General features: G+C 49.7%; 2 protein-coding genes across 6 annotated transcripts in view; one reads left to right on the top strand and one right to left on the bottom strand.

The window, feature by feature from the left end:
* The window catches only part of KPNA7 (karyopherin subunit alpha 7), a 121,609-nt gene that overhangs the window by 80,584 nt on the left and 17,546 nt on the right, over positions 1 to 23,479 (bottom strand). For all 3 annotated transcript variants that reach the window (XM_053213524.1, XM_027042209.2, XM_053213525.1), the window contains exon 2: positions 21,108 to 21,547. In XM_053213524.1, coding sequence (XP_053069499.1) covers positions 21,108 to 21,220 — 113 coding nt within the window. In that variant the 5' untranslated portion in view covers positions 21,221 to 21,547. The remainder of the gene's footprint in view (positions 1 to 21,107; positions 21,548 to 23,479) is intronic.
* LOC106981183 (myosin-16) overlaps positions 1 to 23,479 on the top strand; it is a 62,152-nt gene that overhangs the window by 33,772 nt on the left and 4,901 nt on the right. For all 3 annotated transcript variants that reach the window (XM_027042200.2, XM_053213515.1, XM_027042199.2), the window contains 18 exons: positions 222 to 308; positions 548 to 693; positions 1,802 to 1,892; positions 2,364 to 2,420; positions 3,094 to 3,180; positions 5,003 to 5,248; positions 6,112 to 6,229; positions 7,469 to 7,596; positions 8,410 to 8,606; positions 10,306 to 10,438; positions 11,739 to 11,955; positions 14,185 to 14,321; positions 14,415 to 14,518; positions 18,750 to 18,942; positions 19,861 to 20,064; positions 21,247 to 21,372; positions 22,390 to 22,560; positions 23,167 to 23,367. In XM_027042200.2, the coding sequence (XP_026898001.1) occupies positions 222 to 308; positions 548 to 693; positions 1,802 to 1,892; positions 2,364 to 2,420; positions 3,094 to 3,180; positions 5,003 to 5,248; positions 6,112 to 6,229; positions 7,469 to 7,596; positions 8,410 to 8,606; positions 10,306 to 10,438; positions 11,739 to 11,955; positions 14,185 to 14,321; positions 14,415 to 14,518; positions 18,750 to 18,942; positions 19,861 to 20,064; positions 21,247 to 21,372; positions 22,390 to 22,560; positions 23,167 to 23,367 (2,643 nt within the window). The remainder of the gene's footprint in view (positions 1 to 221; positions 309 to 547; positions 694 to 1,801; positions 1,893 to 2,363; positions 2,421 to 3,093; positions 3,181 to 5,002; positions 5,249 to 6,111; positions 6,230 to 7,468; positions 7,597 to 8,409; positions 8,607 to 10,305; positions 10,439 to 11,738; positions 11,956 to 14,184; positions 14,322 to 14,414; positions 14,519 to 18,749; positions 18,943 to 19,860; positions 20,065 to 21,246; positions 21,373 to 22,389; positions 22,561 to 23,166; positions 23,368 to 23,479) is intronic.

Genomic DNA, 23,479 nt, shown 5'->3' with positions numbered 1-23,479 from the left:
CTGCATGCCCCATGGAGAGCCAGAGCCCCACTGACCATTGAGGGCCCACCTACAGCTAACGGGTGCTCAGGTCTGCCCCTGCCTCACCTGGCACCAGGGCCAGGGACTCAGTAGCTGTTCCCTGAAGTCAACACAACCCAGCTCAGAAGTGATGGCAGAGAACTAGGTCTGTTCAGCTGCTTCTGCATGTCTCGTGGGACATACAAGATCTTTCCTTCCAGAAAACCCTAGACGACCTGCAAGCTGAGGAGGACAAGGTGAACCACCTGACCAAGACCAACAGCAAGCTCAGCACCCAGATCCATGAGGTAATGCCCTGTTGCTGGGGCCAGTTCTATAGCTCAAGGGCCAGGTCTGTCATGGGGCCCAGGGCCCTCAGATATATTTGGGGAATTGGACTGACATGTCCCCCTGAGGAAATGAGGGCCTTTCTGTTGCCACAGCTAAGGAACCAGGCCCAGTCTGGTTCCTCAATTGCATTCTGGCCTCAGACTCACCCCGCTCCCCTCAACACACGCGTTTTCTCTCGCTCTTCTTGTTTCTGTAGCTGGAGGATAACTGGGAACAAGAAAAGAAAATCCGGGCGGAGGTGGAGAAGGCCCGTCGGAAGGCTGAGAGTGACCTGAAGATAACCATTGACAACCTCAACGAGATGGAGCGGTCCAAGCTGGACCTCGAGGAAGTGGTGAAAAAGTATGCCCATGCTGTCATTATTTCATCCGTAACATTAACACTTTCTGTGTGGTACCAGGTGCCAGGCACCGTGCTGAGGGCTTCGCACGTCCCTAATACCCGCTATGTGCCAGGCACGGTGCCTGCTACAGAGCACATAGGGAGGGGACAGTAGGCACTGCCCATCCACAGGGAGCTCCTAGCCTCACACAGGGCCAGCTGGGCGCCAGAAAGGGGGCTGGTACTGAGCAATGCCCCTCCCCAATAGGCAGGGAGTCTTGGCAGAAACCTGTAAGCTGGGGTTTCAAAGATCACAAGGAGTCGAGGGGTATTTCAATATCACTGCGGCAGTAACTATGGGGGACAGGTGGAGCGGAGAAAAACTGGAAGCAGGAAGGCAACCGGAAGGCTACTGCAATAGTCCAGGTATAAACCTGAACTAAAGCAAGAGGCTGAGGGGATGGAGATTAGGAGATGGACAAGCTTTCAGGGGGCAGAATTTGGATGACACAACTTTGAAGTACATTTTACCAAGGCAGTTTGACAGCTCCACGAGCTGCTGTGAGACGCGTGTGGCTAATACCGCATCGCGGCTCATTTCTTCTGTGGCACACCCAGAAGCTGCATGTGACCTTGACCATCCTGCTCACCTACTTGGTCTCTGGTGTCTTAGTTCTCACACATGGCTCCTTGACACGTGCAACCCACATATCAGAAGGAGACAGCCTTTTATGGAAAGTTTTTGGAAGACAATTTTCCCTAAAAAGGCAAAGCGCCCATGTGATTCTGGAGCCCCTAGAATGTAAGCTCACCAGGGCAGCGATTTCTGTCTGGTTTATTCACGGATGTGTCCCTGGAGCCCCAAACAGCATCCGGCAATAGTAGATAGTCAATAAACGTGTGCCAGATTAACAAATGCATGAGTGAGTGGGAGGCCTGTGCAGCAGATTCTGAGGGCTTTTGTAGGGCGAGACCTTCTGGGCTGTCACCGCAGAGGGTCAGGGGGTTAGGGGATGAATGGGTTTCAGCAGGTTCAAGGCCTCCTCCGGTAGCCCAGGTTCTGTTCCCTCACCAGCTGGCTGGTATCCCCTCAGAGCTCCTCCTCAGGAGATCACACCTTCTCTTGCAGGAGGGATATGGAAATCAATTCTGTCAACTCCAAGTACGAGGATGAGCAGTCTCTGAATTCCACACTCCAGCGGAAACTGAAGGAGCATCAGGTGTGTTCAGGACCGAGAAGGCGCAACTCTCCTTTTGAAACGCCCTTCCAGGCACCTTGGCCCCCATCAGCTGCTTGGCCGCCTGGGTTTCCTGAGGAGCAAGGCTGCCCCAGAGTCCTTGACACTGATCCACATTCACCTCATGCAGACTTAAAGTCAACGCCCCCACTATGAGGACAAGGCCCTCCACAATCTGCCCCTGCCCCCTCCCTGACCTTGTCACCCAGCGTCCCCGCCCCCCACTCCCTAGCCATGCTGGCTCCTTGAGGGGTCTCATACCCCAGCCTCTCCCCTGCCTCAGGACCATTGCACATACTCTCTGTGCCCTGTTTCCCTCTGCTTTTGACAGTGTCCATCACATGCTCAGCCCCTTTCCAACACTTCCCTACTAAAGGGTCAAGTGGGTAAGTCTGCAACTTCACACAGAAGAGATAAATCCCACCCCTCCACCCCCACCGATTTGTCTGCTAGGCCCGAATTGAGGAGCTGGAGGAAGAACTGGAAGCTGAGAGGGCAATGAGAGCCAAGGTAAATGAACTACTTCTACACTTACTTGAGTCTAATGACCCAGTGCCAGCCACGATCCAACCATAAGTAGACACTCCACTCAGGAAAGCACCAGAGGGGAGGGCAGGTTTCCAACTGAAAAGGCCCTCGCTGTTTCTTGAGCCCCTACCGTGCATCAGGCACTGTGCTACAGGTGCAGTATTAATTAGGATGTAAGGCGTAAAGATACGATTCGTGGCGTGGCCCCACCTAGCGCAGGCAGAGGAGACAACATGAGCCTGGGAACTCGGAGAACTGAACTCAACAGGCTGACGAGGGAAGAATGTCTAGACGGAGGGAATGAGACGGCACCTCCCTGCACAGGTACAAAGATGTTAAAGGACCAGCAAAGAGTGGAAGGAGGCTTTAGATGAGGATGAGGCCAGAGAGCCAGTGGGAGAGGAATCGTCACACACCTAAACTCCAGATTCAGCCAAATGGGGGCCGGAGGTAGGATGGGCAGGGAGACCCACCCAGTGCAGGGAGGAGGACAGAGACATCCTTCACTGAGTGTGTGGGGTGGCAGGCAGAGTGCAGAGCTCCCAAAGTGCGGGCCCCCAGCCGCACAGACACCATGTGGTCACTGCAGTCTTTACCAGAGGGAGGGGCTCCCACATGGCTCCCCGTCATGGTCACCCAACCTCCCCACCCCCAGGTGGAGAAACAACGCAGCGACCTGTCCCGGGATCTTGAAGACCTCAGTGACAGGCTGGAAGAGGCTGGGGGAGCCACGTCTGCTCAGGTACCATCCTTGTGGAGGGGACGGGCCCAGGGACCCCAGTTCCTGCCTGCCTTCAGGGAGAAAAGAAAAAAAAACTGCTGGATGAGAAGCAGTGAGAATAGGACCAGTTAGTTGCTGCTGAATTCCTGGGCTAACTTGAGGAGAGAACAATTAATAATAAAGAAGAGGCCAGAGAGGGGCTGGTTTGGTCCCCTCTCTCCTGGGGATCCTTAGCTCAGTGGTGAGGACAGATGGGGAACGGGACTGAATGCAGAGGGCAGACGTTGTAAGATACAACGTGTCTTTCAGAAAATGTGAGCTGAGGTAATGCCAGCCGATTAGGGGAAGGACTGCCACTGTGCAGACAGTCTGTTACAGTCCCTAAGAGGGGGCGTGCCATGCAGGGCCACACGGGAAGCAGCAGGGTCAGTAGCGGCAGAGGCAGGGGAGAATAGCAGGCAAGAGCCTTTATTGTGGTTTCTGAGGAAGGAACGGATAAGGCAGAGGAAGCAGGCTTAGGACTGGTTAGTTTGGATAATTTCAGCGGGCTCTGGGGCACCGGGGCTGAGCCCAGTTGGTACCTGACCATGGGGGTAATGAGAGCATGGGGTAATGAGAGCATGGGGGTAATGAGAGACAGTGGCTGAGAGTATGAGCACCCCAGAGAGGAGGAGCTGGAGGTGTGGGCTCTAGACTGGTTGCTTTGCACTGGAAATCTAGCTGTTTGCTATCTCTAGGAGTTAGCTAACCCTGGGAGGGGCTGCTGTCCAGGGTCAGCAAAACCCCAAGAGGACAAGGCATAAGAATACAGAAGATAAAGACATGGTTAATACAGAGGGGTGACCCCATACTGCCAGGGCCGGAATCCAAGTTGGGCCTCTGGTGTGGAATGCCTCTTCCTCCAACTCACATAAAGGCATCACGGAGACTGACAGAAGCTTGAAACTCTCCTTCTAATTCTGGATAGTCAGGTCGCTTACAAATGTGGCCCCTGGGTCAGAGCTGAGAGAAGGAAAGTGGATGGGGTCCCTTAGCACTGGAAGGCTAGGCATCCTTTCCCGAGGCTCCCTGGACTGCACACCCTACTCCCTCACCATCCTGGCCTCAGACTGCTTGTTGTAGGGGGGAGTGCTGAGAACCAAAGCTGGTATGCGGCTATGGTCAGGGTCCTGGGAGGAAACAAAATCATCCCAGGTGGTTTGAGTGAGAGGCATCAAGAAAGGACTACATCCAGCAATGCAGGGAAAGTGAAGACGACGGGACAGATGTAGGGCACCAGAGGGATGGGAGGAAGCAGGGTCATGGGGCTGTGACATTGGGAGCCTTGGAGCAGGGCCTACCTGGCAGGCTCCTTCTGGAAGCTCAGGGGGAATCTGTCCCAGGACTCTCCCCTGCCTTCTGGTGGGTTGCTGGCAATCCTTGGTGTTCCTTGCTTGTAGCTGAATCACCCCAACCTCTGCCTTCATGGTCACATGGCCTTCTTATGGGTGTCCCTGGATCCAAATCTCTCCCCTTATAAGGACAACCAGCCATTGGGTTAGGAGCCTCCCAAGTTCAGTATGACATTTTACCTTGTTTACATCTGCAAAGACCCTGTTTCCATCCACAGGTATCTGGGGTTAAGAACTGAACATATCTTCTCGGGGGGCACAATTGGACACACAACACCATCTAAACAAATCCTATGGGCAATCCACCCAGAGGCTCGGGACTGACATCTCAACCAAGACATCCTATTACAGGGGCGCAGAAATATCGGGGCACCACTGAGCAGGCGGGCAGCGTCTGCCCTAAGGAGACCAGTGCCGGTCAGTTCTGCTAAAGCCCTGCTTCTCTCTCCCAGATTGAGCAGAACCGCAAGCGGGAGGCAGAGCTGCTAAAGCTGAGGCGGGAGCTGGAGGAGGCGGCCCTGCAGAGTGAGGCAGCGGCCTCCACACTGCGCAAGAAGCACACGGACTCCATGGCTGAGCTGACGGAGCACGTGGAGAACCTACAGAGGGTCAAGGCCAAGCTGGAGAAGGACAAGCAAGTCATGAAGGCTGAGATCGACGACCTCAACGCCAGCATGGAGACGGTGCAGAAGTCCAAGGTGAGGTGCAGAGTCACAGGGACGTGCCCCAGCATCTGGCTGCTTCACACATATTCCCCAAGCCCCCAGCAAGCCCGGGGCATGTTCTAGATGTTGTGAAGGGAATCGAGATGAGCCCGTCACAGATCCCACAGGAAGGTGTATAACCTTGGCCAAGTTCATAATCTAACTGTGCTCTTCTGTAAAATGGAGATAATAATAATCCCTGCTTCATAGAGCTGTTGTGAGGGCTTCAACAGTTCCTGGCACATAAGAGAAGATCAATAAATGTGACAGACTAGGAAGAGTGACAACAGAAATGCATGCATCACCATAATGAAAAAGTGATACATGGCAAGAAGGAAAAGCGAGTAAGCCATTCAACACGCATTTATCAAGCAGCTGCCACAGAAAGAGCCTTCTTGTGACATGAGGGAAAGGGGGCTCCAAGGGTGAGCAAGGATGATGCTTTGGGGTCCCTGGCTCAGCCAACCAGTATCTCCAAACTTCAGACACTCATGAGGCATCTTCACAGTTCCCATTTTATCTGCACACCCTGGAACTAAGGCTAGTATTTTTTTCTTAAATTGGCGCATTGCATTTTCTTACTGGGTGAAGTCCTCAGGGGTCCAGAGTGGCTAGAAAAGGGGGATGAGCCAGAGAGTGAGGGTCTGTGTGCCAACCCAAAGACTCTAAGTTTATGTATAGAAATGATAAGGTGGGGCAGGGCGAGGGGGATCGGGGGAGATGGTTCTGAGATAGGCATGTTCTAGAAGGACGAGGGAGATAGTCTAGGAGGCTGCACTAGGGGAACCCAGGTGGAAAGCAGGGAGGGTTTGGCCTGGCTTCTCCATTTCCCCACTGGGTACATCTTCCTTGAGCAGATGAATGCCGAGGCCCACATCCGAAAGCTGGAAGACAGTTTAGCAGAAGCCAACGCCAAGGTGGCTGAGCTGGAGCGAAACCAGGCAGAAATCAATGCCATCAGGACCCGCCTGCAAGGTGAGCATGCCTCTCCCTGCAGCTTCCCGAGGAACAGTGTGTGGAACAGAACAGGGATGCTCAAGGAAACCGAAAGAGTACCCATGTCCTCTTCCTGGAGCTTTCTCGGCCTTGGAAACTTCACACCCGCTGTGATGAGACAGGAGATCCGATTCCACCCATGGAGTGCCCCAAGCAGCATCTTTGCAACATAAAACAAGTGACACTATTCAAAGCATTTCCCTATCAGTTGTCTCAACCACCCTGCGAGATCAGCAGGAGGGGCGGTAGACAAAATTCAGTTTTTAAACATTTTAAAACATGATCCACATATTAAGAGCAAACATGTGTCACCAGTAAGGGAGCCAGAAAATGGTGAACTTGCCCTCAAGGGGCATTTGAAGGACAGAGATTTCCAGTCATATTGAAGGGAAGCTTCAATAACTTTGCTAAGTTAGAGGCAGAACAGGTTAATGTCCTACCACACAGTAATACTGCAGCCTCTTGGTTTTGTTTTGTTTCTTACCAGAAGAAATCCTTTGCATCCTAGGACAAAAATAATTTGTGACTTATCACTATTCACTTAACACCTAACCTTGCAGAGGCTGGGCCCTCACAGACACGTACTCCCTGAGAGAAGTAAACACTCCTCAGGCCAGTTAGACCACGTTGCAGTGTGACCCCAGAGAACCCGCTGGCATCCTTTGGCCTTATTTCCCGCATCCTGAATACTTTCTAAAATCAATATTCCCTTTGATGGATAAGAAAAGTGAAGCTCAGCGGGACGAGGTAACTTGCCACAAAACCAGAATGACTTACAGGGCAGGACTCAAGCTCGCTCGTGCGCTCCGGCTCATGCACGTCTTCCTGGCCCCCGGCCCCCACAATCAGTTCACAGATGACAGCAGCATACGTTCTGGGACCCTGACAATTACATTTTCAAAGTAAAGGCTCTCTGCCCCACTGTTTCCTTTAAACTTCCTTGCGGGATCTCGTGCCGGGGCTGGGACTTCGTTATCTGGAGCCCTGTACCTCATGCAAGACACCTGGATGTCAGCAATGTTTGGACAACTGCTCCCCTCCGGGGCTCGCTTACTTTAGGCGGCCGGCAACGGTTCGCCATTGCTCCCCCTTCCAGCCCACTTGGCCAAGTCATCATATTTATTGGGTACTTTGAGAACGATGCACTGGGATAGCTTAGGATCTGGCTGGGGAGCCAGTTTTTCATCCACTATTTCTCCCATTCCCCTTCCTGCCCAGCTGAAAATGGTGAACTGAGCCGGGAGTATGAAGAATCACAGAGCCGGCTCAATCAAATCCTGCGGATAAAGACATCACTGACATCGCAGGTGGACGATTACAAGAGGCAGCTGGATGAAGAATCCAAGGTTTGTTTGGTGATGGGGTGGGGGCGACAGAGCTACCTTCCTGAAGAAAGTTACAGGTTATGAAGATGTAGAAGGAACATGAAAAGTGGTACCTAGGGGCACCTGGGTGGCTCAGTCGGTTAAGCGTCCGACTTCGGCTCTGGTCGTGATCTCGTGGTTTGTGACCTCGAGCCCCACGTCAGGCTCTGTGCTGACAGCTCGGAGCCTGGAGCCTGCTTCGGATTCTGTGTCTCCTTCTCTCTCTGCCCCTCTCCTGCTCATGCTCTGTCTCTCTCTGTCTCAAAAATAAATAAAAAACATTAAAAAATAATAATTAAAAAAATTTTTTTTTTTTTTTTAAAGAAAAGTGGTGCCTAGGTGGCTCAGTTGGTTGAGCACCCGACTTCAGCCCAGGCTGTTATCTCGCGTTTGTGAGTTTGAGCCCTGCATTAGGCTCACTGCTGTCGGTGCAGAGACTGCTTCAGATCCTCTGTCCCCCTCTTTCTCTGCCCCTCCCTGGCTCATGCTTGCTCTCTCTCGCTGGCTCTCTTTCAAAAATGAATAAAAGCATTAAAAAAAATTTTTTAAGTCAACTACAAAACTGTAATATGCTACGTGTATGACTAAATGAAAGTGATGAACTCCCATATCCTCGTGGACAGTAATTGGAACAAAATGAGGAAAATAAACCCTGATGGCCTGGGTTGTAGAATCGGTGTCCTTTCCCCCCTTCACTTGCTGCACTGTCAGTCCAAGGCTGCAGATGTCTAAGCAATGGCCCTGGGGTCCACAGAGACCAGCGGGGCCTCTGATGGCCTCCGCTGGTCCCCACAGTCTCGCAGCACGGCCATGGTGAGTCTTGCCAACACGAAGCATGACCTGGACCTGGTGAAGGAGCAGCTGGAGGAGGAGCAGGGAGGCAAGTCAGAGCTGCAGCGCCTCGTGTCCAAGCTCAACACTGAGGTGACCACCTGGAGGACCAAGTATGAGACGGATGCCATCCAGAGGACTGAGGAGCTGGAGGAGACCAAGTGAGTGTGACCCTGTGCCAGAGAGCTGGGAAGGCTGGGGTGTGGGTGGTGCTGGTGGTCTGACCACATCAGACACTTGCTGAGGCCAGGGTCACGTCCAGGAGAAAGCAGTTCACAGGCTCCTCTTAAAATTTAAAAAAAAAATTTTTTTTAATGTTTATTTATTTCTGACAGAGAGAGAAAGAGAGAGACAGAGCATGAGCGGGGGAGGGGCAGAGAGAGAGGGAGACAGAATCCGAAGCAGGCTCCAGGCTCCGAGCTGTCAGCACAGAGCCCGACGCGGGGCTCGAACTCACAGACCGCGAGATCATGACCTGAGCCAAAGTCAGATTCTCAACTGACTGAGCCACCCAGGCGCCCCCTCTTAAAATTTTCTTTAATGTTTATTTACTTTTGAGGGAGAGAGAAACAGAGTGTGAGTGGGGGAGGGGCAGACAGGGAGACACAGACCTCGATGCGGGGTCCAGGCTCTGAGCTGTCTGCACAGAGCCTGATGTGGGGCTCAAACTCATGAACTGTGACATCATGACCTGAGCACAGGCTCCTCTTAAAGTGGGGGCCGGGAGGGGATGTGTGTCTAGACAGGAGAGCCCACTTTGTGCCCTTAGCAAAGTAGCCACTGTCAGCCTTTGGGTTCCATCCTCAAGGATTTCTACATGTCAGCATGAAAGTGCTCAGGCTCCTGCAAGGAAGTCAAGAACAGGGCCTCCACCTCCAGGCAGGGTTTCTCTGCCCTTAAAGTGCTCAGGAAGCTTCCACAGGTCTGCTAGGTCTGTGGCGGGGCCTCTGGGCGATGTTGGGAGGGCTCAGACCACACTCCCAAAGGTCCTCACTCTGCTGGTTCCCCAGCTCTGTGCTAAATGCCCTCAAAGCTTGCAAGCCTTCTTCCTCATTTGCAAACTAGAGTGGTGGACATTCTGCCTTCTGGGCCTGAGGAAGTAAGAGTGGACACGTGAATGTGGCTCAGAGCCACCGTCTTGTAGAACAGGCTGGCTTGCTTGCCCATGGGAAGCCCTGCATGTGAGCCACCAGGCACCTGGCAGGGAGGGTACCCCGGCCTGCTTGCCTGTCTTGCTCGCCCCCTGGAAATTTGTGGCGACATGACAGGGATAAGCACAGAGCCCTCCAGCTGACGTAAATCTCTTATCAGAAGGTCTTCATACATTGAGCCTAAATCTGCCTTCCTGTAGCCTCCAGCTCCTGAGCTCTGGCCCTTTTCTATTTTCTGCTGAGAGCGGCCAGCAGCTGCCTGGTCCCACCCCAAAGCTCACTCTAGATCTCAATCCCTCACCTCTCTCTCTGCCTGGACCTTCTTCCCCAGACACCCACGGGGTCCTTGCCCTCCTCTCCCTCCGGCCTCCGCTCATGTGTTCCCCTCCCTGCTTTACTTTCTCCGTGGTGCTTCTGTCTCTAGGTCTATCCCTCGTCTAGAACAGATGTTTTGTGAAGGCAGGAGTCTTAGTCTGTTTTTATTCAGTGCTGTTTTTCGAACGCCTGTAACGATACCTGACAGAGTAGAAACAATACATAATTGTTGGATGGATGGATGGACGGACAGACAGTGGTTGCTTTCCTCTAATACTCTCCATTTTGTCTGCATCTTCTCCACTGTGACCCCAGAGCTCAGGACCACAAACACAGCCCCCTAGCCCATGGGCTTCTATGTTTCCTTGATGGCCTCTCTTGCCCTCACCCACAGGAGGAAACTGGCCGCCAGACTCCAGGAAGCAGAAGAGACAGCCGAAGCCGCCCAGGCCAGGGCTGCCTCCCTTGAGAAAAATAAACAGCGACTCCAGGCAGAAATCGAGGACCTCACCATCGACTTGGAGAAGGTCAGGGGGTCAAAATGTTCGAAGGCTGCCTATTTGCTGGGTCCAAGGGACCCCAGGGAGCTGTTGGAAACCGTCACATGTCTGGGCTTACCAAGAAAAAACAGGTGGCCCAACAGGATGGAGCACAGGGTCTGTATTCAGGCCCACCGAACACAGGCTCTCGCCTGCAAATGTGTTTACATACTCATAATTCTGCAATCTTAACACCCAACAGGTCGCTATTCAAATAGCTCTGTGGTGAGGACAAAACAGTCCCAGGAAGTCATGCAACCTATTGTCTCTGTTCCCCTTTTCCTCACACAAACCACATAACACACACTTTGTGTGGCTAAATATTCCTGTTTGCATCCCTGGTTCAGACTGATTTGCCAGACTTCAGCCAAATTAAGATTTCAACTGGTACACAGGAACCTGGTCTTGGTGTTTCAGGGCAACTGCTTCATGCCAGTGGTGAGGGGCAGAGGGGCATATCCATGTGAGAGGCTTTAGGAAAATAGCCCCAAAACCTGAAAAGGTTTTGCTCCTCCAAAATTAAGAAATGAAGCAGAAATTTACAAAATCCAGTATTGCACAGCAATAAATACATAGTTGCTGGAGTGCCTGGGTGGCTCAGTCGGTTAAGCATCCAACTTCGGCACAGGTCATGTCACAGTTCGTGAGTTGGAGCCCCACATAGGGCTCTGGCTGACAGCTCAGAGCCTGGAGCCTGCTTCAGATTCTGTGTCTCTCTCACTCCCTCTCACTCTCTGCCCCTCCCCAGCTTACGCTCTGTCTCTCTCTCTCTCAAAAAATAAACATTAAAAAATAAATACATAGTTGCTGGACACTTATGAAAAGGAGGAAAGGTCTATGAAAAATAAGGTCTGAAAATAATCAGCTTTGATTCACAAGAAAAATAACACCAAACCCATCTCTGAGTTGGACAATGACATGTAACAGGTATTAGTAAGTCATAGAGAAAAATGTTACTGGGGGTTGGGTGAATGTTATAAATCTGGGAAGGCCACTGTGGCCCAGATCCCTCATCATACACCTAAGAAAATCCTAGCCTGGGAAGATAAAATGGACTGCCCAAGGTCACATATCTAGTAGTAGGAGTTTTAGAACTGGAGGGTAACTCTTTCCAGGCTCCTTGCCCTGTGCTTGTGCTATAAATGTTGAATTATATCCCAATCCCCAAGAAATCTGTGGTCACCAGAGTTACTAGGGAGGGCTGGGGAAGGCAGGGAGGAGGGCAGAAGCAGAGGAAGGGGCTGGAGAGTCAGAATCCCCGGAGACCATCATCCCCACCTCTCCCCAGGCCAATGCTGCGGCTGCTGCCCTGGACAAGAAGCAGCGGGTCTTTGACAAGATGCTGGCCGAGTGGCAGCAGAAGTGCGAAGAGCTGCAGGTGGAAGTGGACAGTGCGCAGAAGGAGTGCCGCATGTACATGACCGAGAGCTTCAAGATCAAGACCGCCTATGAGGAGTCCCTGGAGCACCTTGAGTCGGTGAAGAAGGAGAACAAGACTCTGCAGGGTGAGTCTGAGGGCAGGGACAAAGACCCAGGCAGGGTCTCCCTCCTCCTGAGCGCATCACATGTTTGAGTACCTGGCACATAGTAGGTACACACAATAAATGCCAACTGCCTGGCAAGCAATTTGTAGAAGCACTTGGGCACTCAGCAACATGACTTCGAGCAGGTGAGTTACTTAACCTTTCTGTGCCTCAGTTTCCTCATCTGTAAATTGGGGAAATAATAATGTCTTCCTTGTAAGGTTGAGACAGTTGGAATAAGATAAAGTGTGTAAAATCTTCACTGAGTAGAGTAGCTGGCAGAAATGAGGGCTCAACAGATTTTATGTATTGAGCCCTTACATCTGTCCTATGCACACAACATACACACATGCAAGATTTCTTATGCATAGGAGTCTCATGCTGGAATTCCGTTCTGTTGGATGTTGTTTGAAAATTGGTGCCTATCTGTTGAAGAATGTTTTGCTATACGGGGATTTGACTGCATTAATGAGTTTTTATGGCAGGTACACATTTCTAACCACAAAATCAGTTGTGTAAGATAGGTCAGGGTTTTTTGTTGTTGTTTTGTTTTTTTGTTTTCAAGAACTGTTCTGCTGAGCAGCAAAAATCTCAGTCAACACAGGGTTTCCTCAATTCAGGTTAGGTGCCTGATGTAGGGTCACTGCAATGGAGGGTAGAGGCAGATGGTCCCTGACTGTCCCCCAAACCTGCCCAAGGTCCTATGAGTCCCTCCCTGGGGAGTTGTCGGCTCACAGGGGATAATCTCAAGAGCCCAGCATGTGAGGTATGAAGGCTCTGCTTCTGTAGTCTCAAAAGTGTGAATACTAAAGGTCTTAAATATAAATACCTGAGTTAAGATAGGGGAGAAACAACCAGAACACCCAGATCAAGGTTGCCTGGACTAGGAGAGGACAGAAAATAGGAGGCGGTTGCTGATTAGGTTCTGCTGAAGGTCCCAGGGCCCTGCCTCCTCCCTTAACCCCCATCCCACCTCCAACTCCTGGTGCAGATGAGAAAGCTCCCCAGTAACCTGGGAGTTAAGAGCAGAGGAATATGCACTTCACCTGGCCGGTGAAGCATAGGTGGGAACAAACCTTGTAAAGTAGCCCCAGTCAGGGGCACCTGGGTGGCTCAGTCAGTTAAGCATCCAACTTCAGCTCAGATCATGATCTTGTGGCTCATGACTTCAGGCCCTGTGTTGGGCTCTGGGCTGAGAGCTCAGAGCTTGGAGCCTGTTTTGGATTTCTGTGTCTCCCTCTCTCTCTTCCCCTCCCCTGCTCGCTCGCTCTCTCTCTCTCTCTCTCTCTCCCCCTCAAAAAATAAATTTTTAAAAAATTAAAAAGAAATTAAGTAAAGTAGCCCCAGCCTGGTGGGAGCCATGGAGGAGAATGGCCAAGCAGCTTACTTGGGCTGAGAGGGTATGAGGCAGCATCACAGCATTCCTCACAGTCCCAGAGCAGTGCAGTAGAGAATGTTCTGGAAACAGCCACTATGTCCAGGACAGGCGACGGGAAGCCATGTGGGCTACGAGTGAGTCTGTGACATCAGCACAGATGGACCCCAACAGCTGAGACTTAGATGATGCCCCCAGTGCTTTCCACTCTACCTGGAACTTAGAAACCCAAGCAGGAAGATATTGGATTAAATGAGATTTCTCTGAACTCAGGGAGGCTTGATGTAGGAATGGAGTTTGGTCATGGATTAGTCAAGGTAGTCACATTTCTTGGACACCTCTGGTTGCGGCTGATATTTATGGCTGCTCCAAGGTGCTGGGTGGGTCCCTGGGAGCTCCTCTGGGTGGGCAACAGGTCTCCCAACTGAGGAAGGAGATCAGAAAGGCTCTACTCCTCCCACCTTTTCTTGGTTTTCAGACCTGGTGGGGGGATGCAGAGGGGGAGAAAGGGTCTGAGAATGGAAGGCCTGGAGTTTAGGCCTAATGGGCCTGGGGAGTCCTGGGCACTGACCCCCCAAGCTGTTCAGTGCTTACCCATTCTTTTGTGGGCCTCAGCCTCTCATCTGTAAAATGAGGAGCTTGAACTCACTGTTCTCCAATGCCCAAGCCCTGATGCTCCATGAGTCTACGACTTGGAGTATGTTGCTTCTCTTTGGATATAGTGAGGCTAGGGTGCCTGCTTCTGCCCTGATGTAAGAATGTCTGTGTCACATGACATGGCCCTGGGAAGCTGGTGGTCCTCGTGTGCCTTATTAACGAGAATATTCCTTTCTCAGAGGAGATAAAGGAACTGATTGATCAGCTGGGTGAGGGAGGACGGAGTGTGCATGAGCTGCAGAAGTTGAAGAAAAAATTGGAGATTGAGAAAGAAGAACTCCAGGTGGCCCTGGAGGAAGCGGAATCTTCCCTGGAGGTAACCATGTGGCCATCACCTTGGAGGCTGGACCCTTGGCCAGGGACTATGCACCTACTTGGCCAGAAAGACTGATGTTTATATTCCTGGCAGGTTGAAGAGAGCAAGGTGATTCGAATTCAGCTGGAACTGGCTCAGGTTAAAGCTGACATCGACCGGAGAATCCACGAGAAAGAAGAGGAATTTGAAGCTACAAGGTATGGGGCTGAGGTGATGGGAGGCTGACTTTGGGTAGCATTGACGGGCCTCTGCCACCTACTAGTCATCTGACCTTGGGCAATTTAGGTGAATACTCTGAAACATAGTACTTCAGTGATCACAAAACACCATGGGATAATTAATCATCACCATCATCATCATCATCATCATCATCATCATCATCATCCAAAAATGGGCAAAGGACTTTAACAGACATTTCTCCAAGGAAGATATACAAATGGCCAATAAGCACATGGGAAGATGCTCACTACCACTAGTCATGAGGGAAATGCAAATCAAAACTACAAGGAGATACCACCTCACACCCATTAGGATGGCTGCCATCCAAAACGCAAGAAATAACAAGTGTTGGTGAGGATGTAGAGAAACTGGAACGTTTGTGCACTGTTGGTAGGAATGTAAAATGGTACAGCCGATGTGAAAGCCATAATAGAGGTTCCTCAAAAAATTTAAAATAGAATTACCATATGATCCAGCAATTCTACTTCTGAATATTTACCCAAAAGAACTGAAAGCAGGGTCTTGGAGAGATACTTGTATACCATGTTCATAGCATTATTCAGAAGAGCTGTGGCATGAAAGCAACCCAAGTCCACTGACAAAGGAATGGATAAACAAAATGTGGTCTCTACACACAGTGCAAATTTATCCAGCCTTCACAAGCAAGGAAATTCAGACACCTGCTACAACATGGGTGAACTTTGAGGACATTATAACTGAGTGAAAAAAAGCCAGTCACAAAAAGACAGATACTGCATGGTTCTACCTACAAGAGGAAGTACTTAGACCAGTCACAATCACAGAAACAGAAAGCAGAATAGTAGTTGCCAGGGGCCAGGGGAAAGAGGGATATTGGGGAGTTAGTGTTTCATGGGGACATGGTTTAGTTTTATCAGATGAAAAGAGTTCTGGAGACAGGCGGTGCCAGTAGAAGCACAGCATGATGTATGTGTTTAATACCACGGAAACGCACACTTCAAAATGGGTAACGTAGGACATTTTACATAATGCGTATTTTCCCACAATAAAAAAATCAGAAAGCCCCCTGTGAGATGGATGCAGTTGCCCCATCTGACAGATGTGAATGACGACAGCTTCTTGTCACCCCTTTCAGGGGTGGTGAAGATTAACTGAGATGATAAATATGAAAGTACTCCATAACCTGCAAAGCCACACAGATATAAATTACTATGAACATTCATGAACCCTCAGAAAACATCCACCACGTCATGGAAAAGAACTGATCTGCTGGGTGCTGGATTTGGAGATTTCTTTTTAATTCAATGTCCACTGTTGCTGCCTGAGGTTCCAGTAAGTTTTGGACTCAGCACTAAGTTTTTGTTTACAGAAATATGATTTGTTGTGATTCTGAGAAGATCAACACATTTGCAACTGTCCACATTGGCATCTTGCCTAAACTGCCTGCCTGAAATCTTCCTGCACTATTGTTTCCTGAGTTTACAACATCCCCCGCAATCACCCCTAACAAAGCTGTAGGCAGAGCCACTGGAGGGAGAAGCCCCATGACTCCACAGCCATTAGAATAAACCCTAAATATCTAGCTATATGCCACTATGTGGCGTGGCGGGGGGAGGGGAGGAGAGAGAGTTTGCAACAGATTGGAGATATAATTTACATAGTTTGCCCATGACAAGGGAAAAATTCAATGGTTTTCAGTTGTGCAATTATCACTGCAATTTTAGAACATTTTCATCACTCCCCCAAAGAAACCCCATATCCTTTTGCAGTGTTGCCCCATTTCTCCCCACCACCCCCACTCCCAGACCTAGGCAACAACTAATCTAGCCAACAACTTTCTCTGGATTTGCCTATCCTGGACATCCCATATGAATGGAATCCTACAATATGTGGTCCTTTGTGACTGGCTTCTTTCACTTGGCATCATGTTTTCAAGCTTCATCCATGTTGGAGCAAGTGTAAGTATTTCATTCCTTTTTATTCCTGAATACTATGCCATAGTTTGGACAGATCCCATTTTGTTTATCTATTTTATCTATTTCTCTATTCATCTATTCATCAGTTGATGGACATTTGGGTTGTTTTCACCTTTTGGCCACTATGGATAACGCCACTATGAGCATCCATATACAAGTTTTTGTGTAGATAGAGGTTTACATTTCTCTTGGGTATGCACCTAGGACTAGAAGTTCCGGTAATATGTTCACTCTGTGTTTAACTTTTTGCAGAATGGTCAGATTCTTCTCCAAAGCAGTTGTACTATTTTACATTCTCAGGGTTATAAGGGCTGTAGGGTCTCCAGATCTTCTCTAACATTTTATCATTACCTTTTTTTATCCTAGCCAACCTAGTGTATGGGAGGTAGTATCTCACTGTGGTTTAGAACTGTATTTCCATTATAGCTAATGATGCTGAGCACCTTTTTAAGTTGTTTTTTTTTTTTTAAGTTTCTTTGAGAGAGAAAGAGAGAGCACGCATCAGCACAGAGCCTGATGCAGGGCTCAAACCTACGAACCATCAGATCGTGACCTGAGCTGAAATCAAGAGTTGGATGCTTAACCAACTGAGCCACCCAGCTGCTCCTGCTAAGCATCTTTGATGTGCTTATTGGCCACTTCTCTATATTGGCTGGAAAAATGTCTATTCTAATCCTTGGCCCATTTTAAAAACTAGGTTGTCTTTCTACTGTTGAGTTGTAAGAGTTCTTTAAATATTCTGAATACTAGACCCATCCTTTATCAGATATGTAATTTGCAAATATTTTCACCCATTCTGTGAGTTGCCTTTTCAGTTTCTTAATAATACCCTCTGAAGCACAAATGTTTTTAAATTTGATGAAGTCCATGTATCTGTTTTTTTCTTTGGTAGCCTGTATTTTAGGTGTCATATCTAAAAAACTCTTTCCCTAATTTAGTCACAAAGATTCTTGCCTATTTTTCCTAGATGAGATCAGAGTTTTACAGTTTTAGCTCTTACATTTAGGTCTTCGGTCCATTTTGAGTTAATTTTTGTATAAGGTATGAGGTAGGGGTCCAACTTCATTCTTTTGCATGTGGATATCCAGTTGTCCCAGAACTACTTTCTGGAAAGACTGCTCTCTCCCTATTGAATGGTCTTAGCATCCTTGTTGAAAATGAATTGGCTTGGGTTTATTTCTGGATTCCCAATTCTATTCCATTCATCTATAAGTCTATCCTTATGCCATGACCACAATGTCTTGATTACTGTGGCTTTGAAATTGGGAAGTGTGAGTCCTCCACCTTGGTGTTCTTTTTCTAGATTATTTTGGTTATTCTGGGTCCCTTGCATTTCTATATAAATTTTAGGATCAGCCTGTCAATTTCTGCAAAGAAATCAGCTGGCATTTTGATACTGACTGCACCGAATTCCACCTTCACAACATTATGTCTTCCAATCCATGAACATGAACGTCCTTCCATTTATTTAGACCTTTATTTTTTTCAACATGTTTTATAGTTTTTTTCTTGTATTTATTTTTTAAGTCAAATTGAATAAAAATTCTGTTCACTTTTGAGAATGTCATGATACCTTCTCCCATGTCTAGAAATTGAATACATCTCAGAGTGCTATAAATCCAGCAGTGTGCCTACACAATAGAAGGTGTGCAGGGGTAGAGCAGAGGTGAACACCACAGACAAGGGGCAGGTGACAGGATCTTTTCATGCTAGCCATTTATTTCCCTCAATGAAACAAATATTTTTTGAACATGTAAATTGCCTCCTCTAGTCTCCTTCTATGGAGGGTTTTATGAAAATGCTCATCATACTGATTACAATATAACTAAATATATTAAATACAATCAACCAATAACTGCTGTTTTACAGAGAGACAAGCTTTGGCTTGTATAGCCAAAGCTCACATTTTCTAATTAAAAAAAACAAAAACAAAACAGCTAGCATTTGGGTTTGAATCCTGTCTCTGTCATGGGCTAAACCTTTGGCATGTTTTTCATCATCTTGGAGCCTCAGTTTCCTTGCAGGGCTATTCTGCATGTTGAATGAATTGAGATCACAAAAGATATGAGGTAAACATTGACCTTCTGTGTGCTTTCCCAAAGCCCACTTAAATGCTTTAAGGGAAGATACACTCTAATTTCAAATATGGTGGCCATATGCATGTTGATGCTCACAGACCTCTTAACTAGGGAGGTTTAGCACAGCCTGACCAGCGGGCCCAGTATGCCAGGGTCTTCTCTGATTGCACGTGCAGGAAGAACCACCAGCGGGCAATCGAGTCCTTGCAGGCCAGCCTGGAGGCAGAGGCCAAGGGCCGGGCAGAGGCACTTCGGCTCAAGAAGAAGATGGAGACGGACCTGAATGAGATGGAAATCCAGCTGGACCATGCCAACAAGAACAACAGCGAACTTGTAAAGACCCTGAAAAGGCTGCAACAGCAAATCAAGGTAGCAATCTGGGACCTAATCACAAAGTAAGCCATCCCCAAGCTTGCAGGTCCAGGAAGCTAACTTCATGCATGTCTGCAGCTAGGAGAAAAGCATGGAAGTGGCAGCATGGGGTGGCTGGAAGTCTAGGGAGCAGGACACTTGGGGACTATCTATATGAGACGCCCCAACCACCTAAGTCCATACCCTGGACCACTAAAAAGAGGGAAGAAAGAAGGAAAACAGAAAGTTGGGCCTGTCTTGGTTCTTAAAGTCATTTGACTTATTATAAGTGAATTCAGGACAGAAAAATAAAGAACATAGTAAATACTTAGATGCCCACCACTCATCTTAAGAAAAAAACACAAATAGAATTGAAGTCTTCCTTTATTGCTATCATTGGTCTTTAAAGCATCTGTAGCTGGATCCATGCATTCAACATACATTTTATTAGAGACCTGCCCAGCGTAGGCACTGTATTAGGTGCTAGGGGTACAAGAATGTATATAATAAACAGACATCCCTGCAAATAGACAATAAACAACACATAAATAAAACTGTAGTATTAAAAACGGCGATACGTGCTACAGAGAAACAACCAGATAGGAGAAGGGAGATGTGGGTTAGCCAGTGGGGGTGTAATGGTCAAGATCACTGAGGAAGGCCTCGGTGAGAAGGGCCTGCTGGAGACTCAAGGTGCTCTGTCCTCAGAAAAGCCTTGACCTTATGGTTACCTCTCACTGGACAAATTCTGGGGGCACTTGGGCCCTGGCCAGCTAGGCCGCAACCAGACTGGGAACTCCCCCAGCGCAGATCGATACCTTCCACTCTCCTCCTCTGTGGCCTCGAACTCCCCAGCCAGACCCCAGCTTCCTGCTGAGCCCAGACCATGCCAGGGTCCGGGAGATGGGCTCAGGCCGGGTCCTCTGGCCCCCCCAGGACCTGCAGATGCAGATGGACGAGGATGCCCGACAGCACGAGGAGCTGCGGGAGCAGTACAACCTGCAGGAGCGGCGCCTGAGCCTGCTGCAGACGGAGCTGGAGGAGGTGCGCGCGGGCCTGGAGGGCAGCGAGCGCTCCCGCAAGCTGCTGGAGCAGGAGGTGGTAGAGATCACCGAGCGGCACAACGAGGTCAACATCCAGGTAGGATGGCGGCTTCCTGGGAGTGGGGGGGGCGTCTATGCAGACTCACACTTGGCGTGTGGGGGCAGGGCCAGGATGGTGCCCAAACCCTGTGGGCTCCCCTCAAAACTCAAAGGCAGATGGTGTCCCCACTTGGGAAATCCTCAGAACTCACCTGCAGAGACTTCTTTTGTTCTGGCAAAAACCCCCATAACATAAAATGTACCATTCTTAACCATTTTTAGTGCACACACAGTGTGTGAACTACATGCACATTGTTGTGCTGCGCTTTCAAAGACAGGCTCCTAGACTCTCTCCCTTGGAGACTGTGATCCAGAATCTGGTCTGTGGCGGGACTCCAGAAATTTAAACTTTTGGATCTAAACTCCTCAGGAGATTCTGATGATTTAGCCAATTTTAAGGACTGCCATTACCTTCAGTGTCACTGAGGATAGAACTTCAGAACTAGAAGGGATCTAGAATATTCCAAAGTCTAGGAGCACCTGGGTGGCTCAGTCAGTTAAATTAAGCCTGACTCTTAATCTCTAGTCAGGTCTTGATCTCGGAGTTGTGAGTTCAAGCCATGCACTGGGCTCCCTGCTGGGCATGGAGCCTACTTAAAAAAAAATCAGTAAATAAAAACAAAGTCTGACATTCATTTTACAAATGAAAAACCGTGACCCAGAGAGTTGAGTGGCTTATGTGTGGTCAAAAAAGGGGACCCTTATCTACCAGCGGTAACACCAATACTGCTTACAGTGCAATACTTTGCCAGCACAAACTTAATTCCTACTTAGCATCTCATGTGAATTCACCAAAAAAAAATGTGCATGGGACATATAGGGATTACAACCCCATTTTAGAAATAAGACCGAAGCCTAGAGGTAAAGAATTTATCCACATAGGTAGAAGTACCAGGGTTGAACCTGGGTTTTCCCAGCTCTGAGTTCAGGATTGTTCTAGAGTTCCCACCCATCCCAGGCCAAAATGACGTTATTCCTGGACTCCTTGTGATACATGTTCTGCTCTAAAACACAGAGAAAAATGCAGGGAGAGACGCTTACCTCAAGCAGGGGGTCCAGGGCCATTTCCTATTGGGGGGTTTGGCGAGTATGTCTGTAAGAGAGTTGTTTCTCTTTCCTGGACACAGGAAGGGCTGTGCAGACTTCTGTCTCATGGCAATGTCTTTATTTTCTCTTCCAGAACCAAAGCCTCCTCGTGGTCAAGCGCAAGCTGGAGTCGGATGTCCAGCGCATCTCCAACGAGCACGAGGAGCTCATCAGTGAGTTCCGCTCTGCTGACGAGAGGGCCAAGAAAGCCATGACTGATGTAAGCGTGCACGCTGCCTGGTGCTGGTGGGAGGGGGGCCCGGCCTGGGCCGCCTGTGGAGGACCAGGCCACCCTCAGCAGGGAAGGCCACTTCCTCCCCTCAGAGGTCACTGTGCAGCGCCAGCACCCTGCCAGTTGGGCTGTGGTCCTTGTCCTAAGGAGTCTGGAGGCCTTTCTGAAAAGCCAAACACATACAAGTAAGGAATAATTACAAGCTATACACGACCATGTGAGAGATCAGAGCTTGAGGCCTGGGGACATGGGTCAAAGAAGCCATCGAAAGTGGGTTTTCCTGGGCAGGTCTTTTGGCAAAGAGGAGCATTAAAGCAGCCTGAGGAGGAGCATTAGTGAAAGGAAGATGGGAGCCATGCCCAGGTGCTCAGGGGCAGATTCAGCAGGACGTGCTGCCAGTGGTCTTGCTCCACTTCTCTTTGGGGACTCACACGACCTTGATCGGCAGATACCATGCACCCCACTTTAAAGATGAAGGAATACAGATGCTATCGCCAGGCTTGTTGCACTTGCTTGAAATGCCAGCTCAGGACCATTGCAGGTCTTATTTGGTGCTGGGTCTTGAGAGAACAGACCCATACCCAGCATGCAGATCTTCCATGAATACTTGTGGAATGAATGCAAGAACAAGAGGGTAAAGTAACTTGCTGAAGGCCACACAGGAGCTACATGCAGACCTTCGTCTTCCTCCTCCAGATCTGACTATGCCCACCCTCTGTGCTATGCCCCTGATGGAGGAGGCAGCAAGGAGTGGCTGGAGAGCCCCAAGCTGGTGGGAGTCTGTGGGACTGGGGGCCCTGGTGGTGAGTGCATGAGCCTGCCTCCTCCCTGTCACTGGGAGAGACATAGGAGCATGGGGCAACCCGCTCCACCAAAACCCAGCAGCACATCAGCAAGGTTCTCCTTGTCAACCACTTGGTCCTCTGGTCTCCAGAGGTCAAGGTCCCTCATCTCTCAGTAGCGTGGGAACCCAGCTCCAGTCCCCACTCTGCTCCCCTCCCGCAGGCCGCCCGCATGGCGGAGGAGCTCCGGCAAGAGCAGGACCACTGCATGCACCTGGAGAAAATCAAGAAGAACTACGAGATCACCATCAAAGACTTGCAGGCCAAGATGGAGGAGGCTGAGCAGCTGGCTCTGAAGGGAGGGAAGCGCACGATCATGAAACTGGAAGCCAGGGTGAGGGCGACCCCAAGGTGGGCCAGGAGGGAGAGAAGGGAGACATGGCTGGGCAGGGGCCTTTTCCCAAAGCTTCCCAAAGCACCCAGTGCTTGATGAGGAACTGGATTATTCAGATGCTAGGAAGGGAAAGGAAAATGAGAGGAGAGCTGTAATTTATTTGTACATAGGTTTCCTCTCCTCTTCCTTCTTCTCCTGTCACCTTTCCCCCAGACTGTGCCCCCAAGCAGGGGAGCTCCCAGGATTCTTCCTCTGTCTGTTCCCAGTCTCTGTTTCCAACACTGTTCCTCCCTTACAACTTCCTTAAAACCAGCCTTGGTCTTCACCCATGGGGTGTCAGAGCTAGAGGGGCGACCCTGTCAGGCCCCTCCCTCCCCCACTTCCCAGAGAAGGAAATGTGAGGCTCAGGGAAAGGGACCCATCTGACTACCACAGCAGACCCATGAGGGGCAGAACCTGTGTGACCCTCCTGTCCAGGGTTTGCCTGCTCTCCTGTGGGGAAGAGGTAGATGGACATTGTCACCATGATGCCCCACTCAAGGCCACTGAGCTCTCAAGTTCAAGACCCTGTGTTCTCACAGCCATGTCCCTCTCTTCCTCCCTCAGATCAAGGAACTAGAGACAGAGCTGGATGGTGAGCAGAAACAGCATGTGGAAACAGTGAAGACGCTGCGGAAGAATGAGCGCCGCCTCAAAGAGCTGGTCTTCCAGACGGAGGAGGACCACAAGACCAACCAGCGCATGCAGGAGCTGGTGGAGAAGCTGCAGAACAAGCTGAAGATCTACAAGCGGCAGATTGAAGAGGCGGTGGGTGCTCGCCCTAACGTGTGTCCCTAACGTGCCCTCCCTTCCCAGTCCAGGTCTCAGCACCTGGTTGGGATTAACCACAGGAAAGGAATGGAGCCCTGCCAAAAGATGG

This window comes from Acinonyx jubatus, chromosome E3, assembly GCF_027475565.1.
Source record: "Acinonyx jubatus isolate Ajub_Pintada_27869175 chromosome E3, VMU_Ajub_asm_v1.0, whole genome shotgun sequence".
Lineage (NCBI taxonomy): Eukaryota > Metazoa > Chordata > Mammalia > Carnivora > Felidae > Acinonyx > Acinonyx jubatus.
Note: the sequence above shows the minus strand (reverse complement) of the source record. Positions and strands in the feature narration are given on the sequence as shown.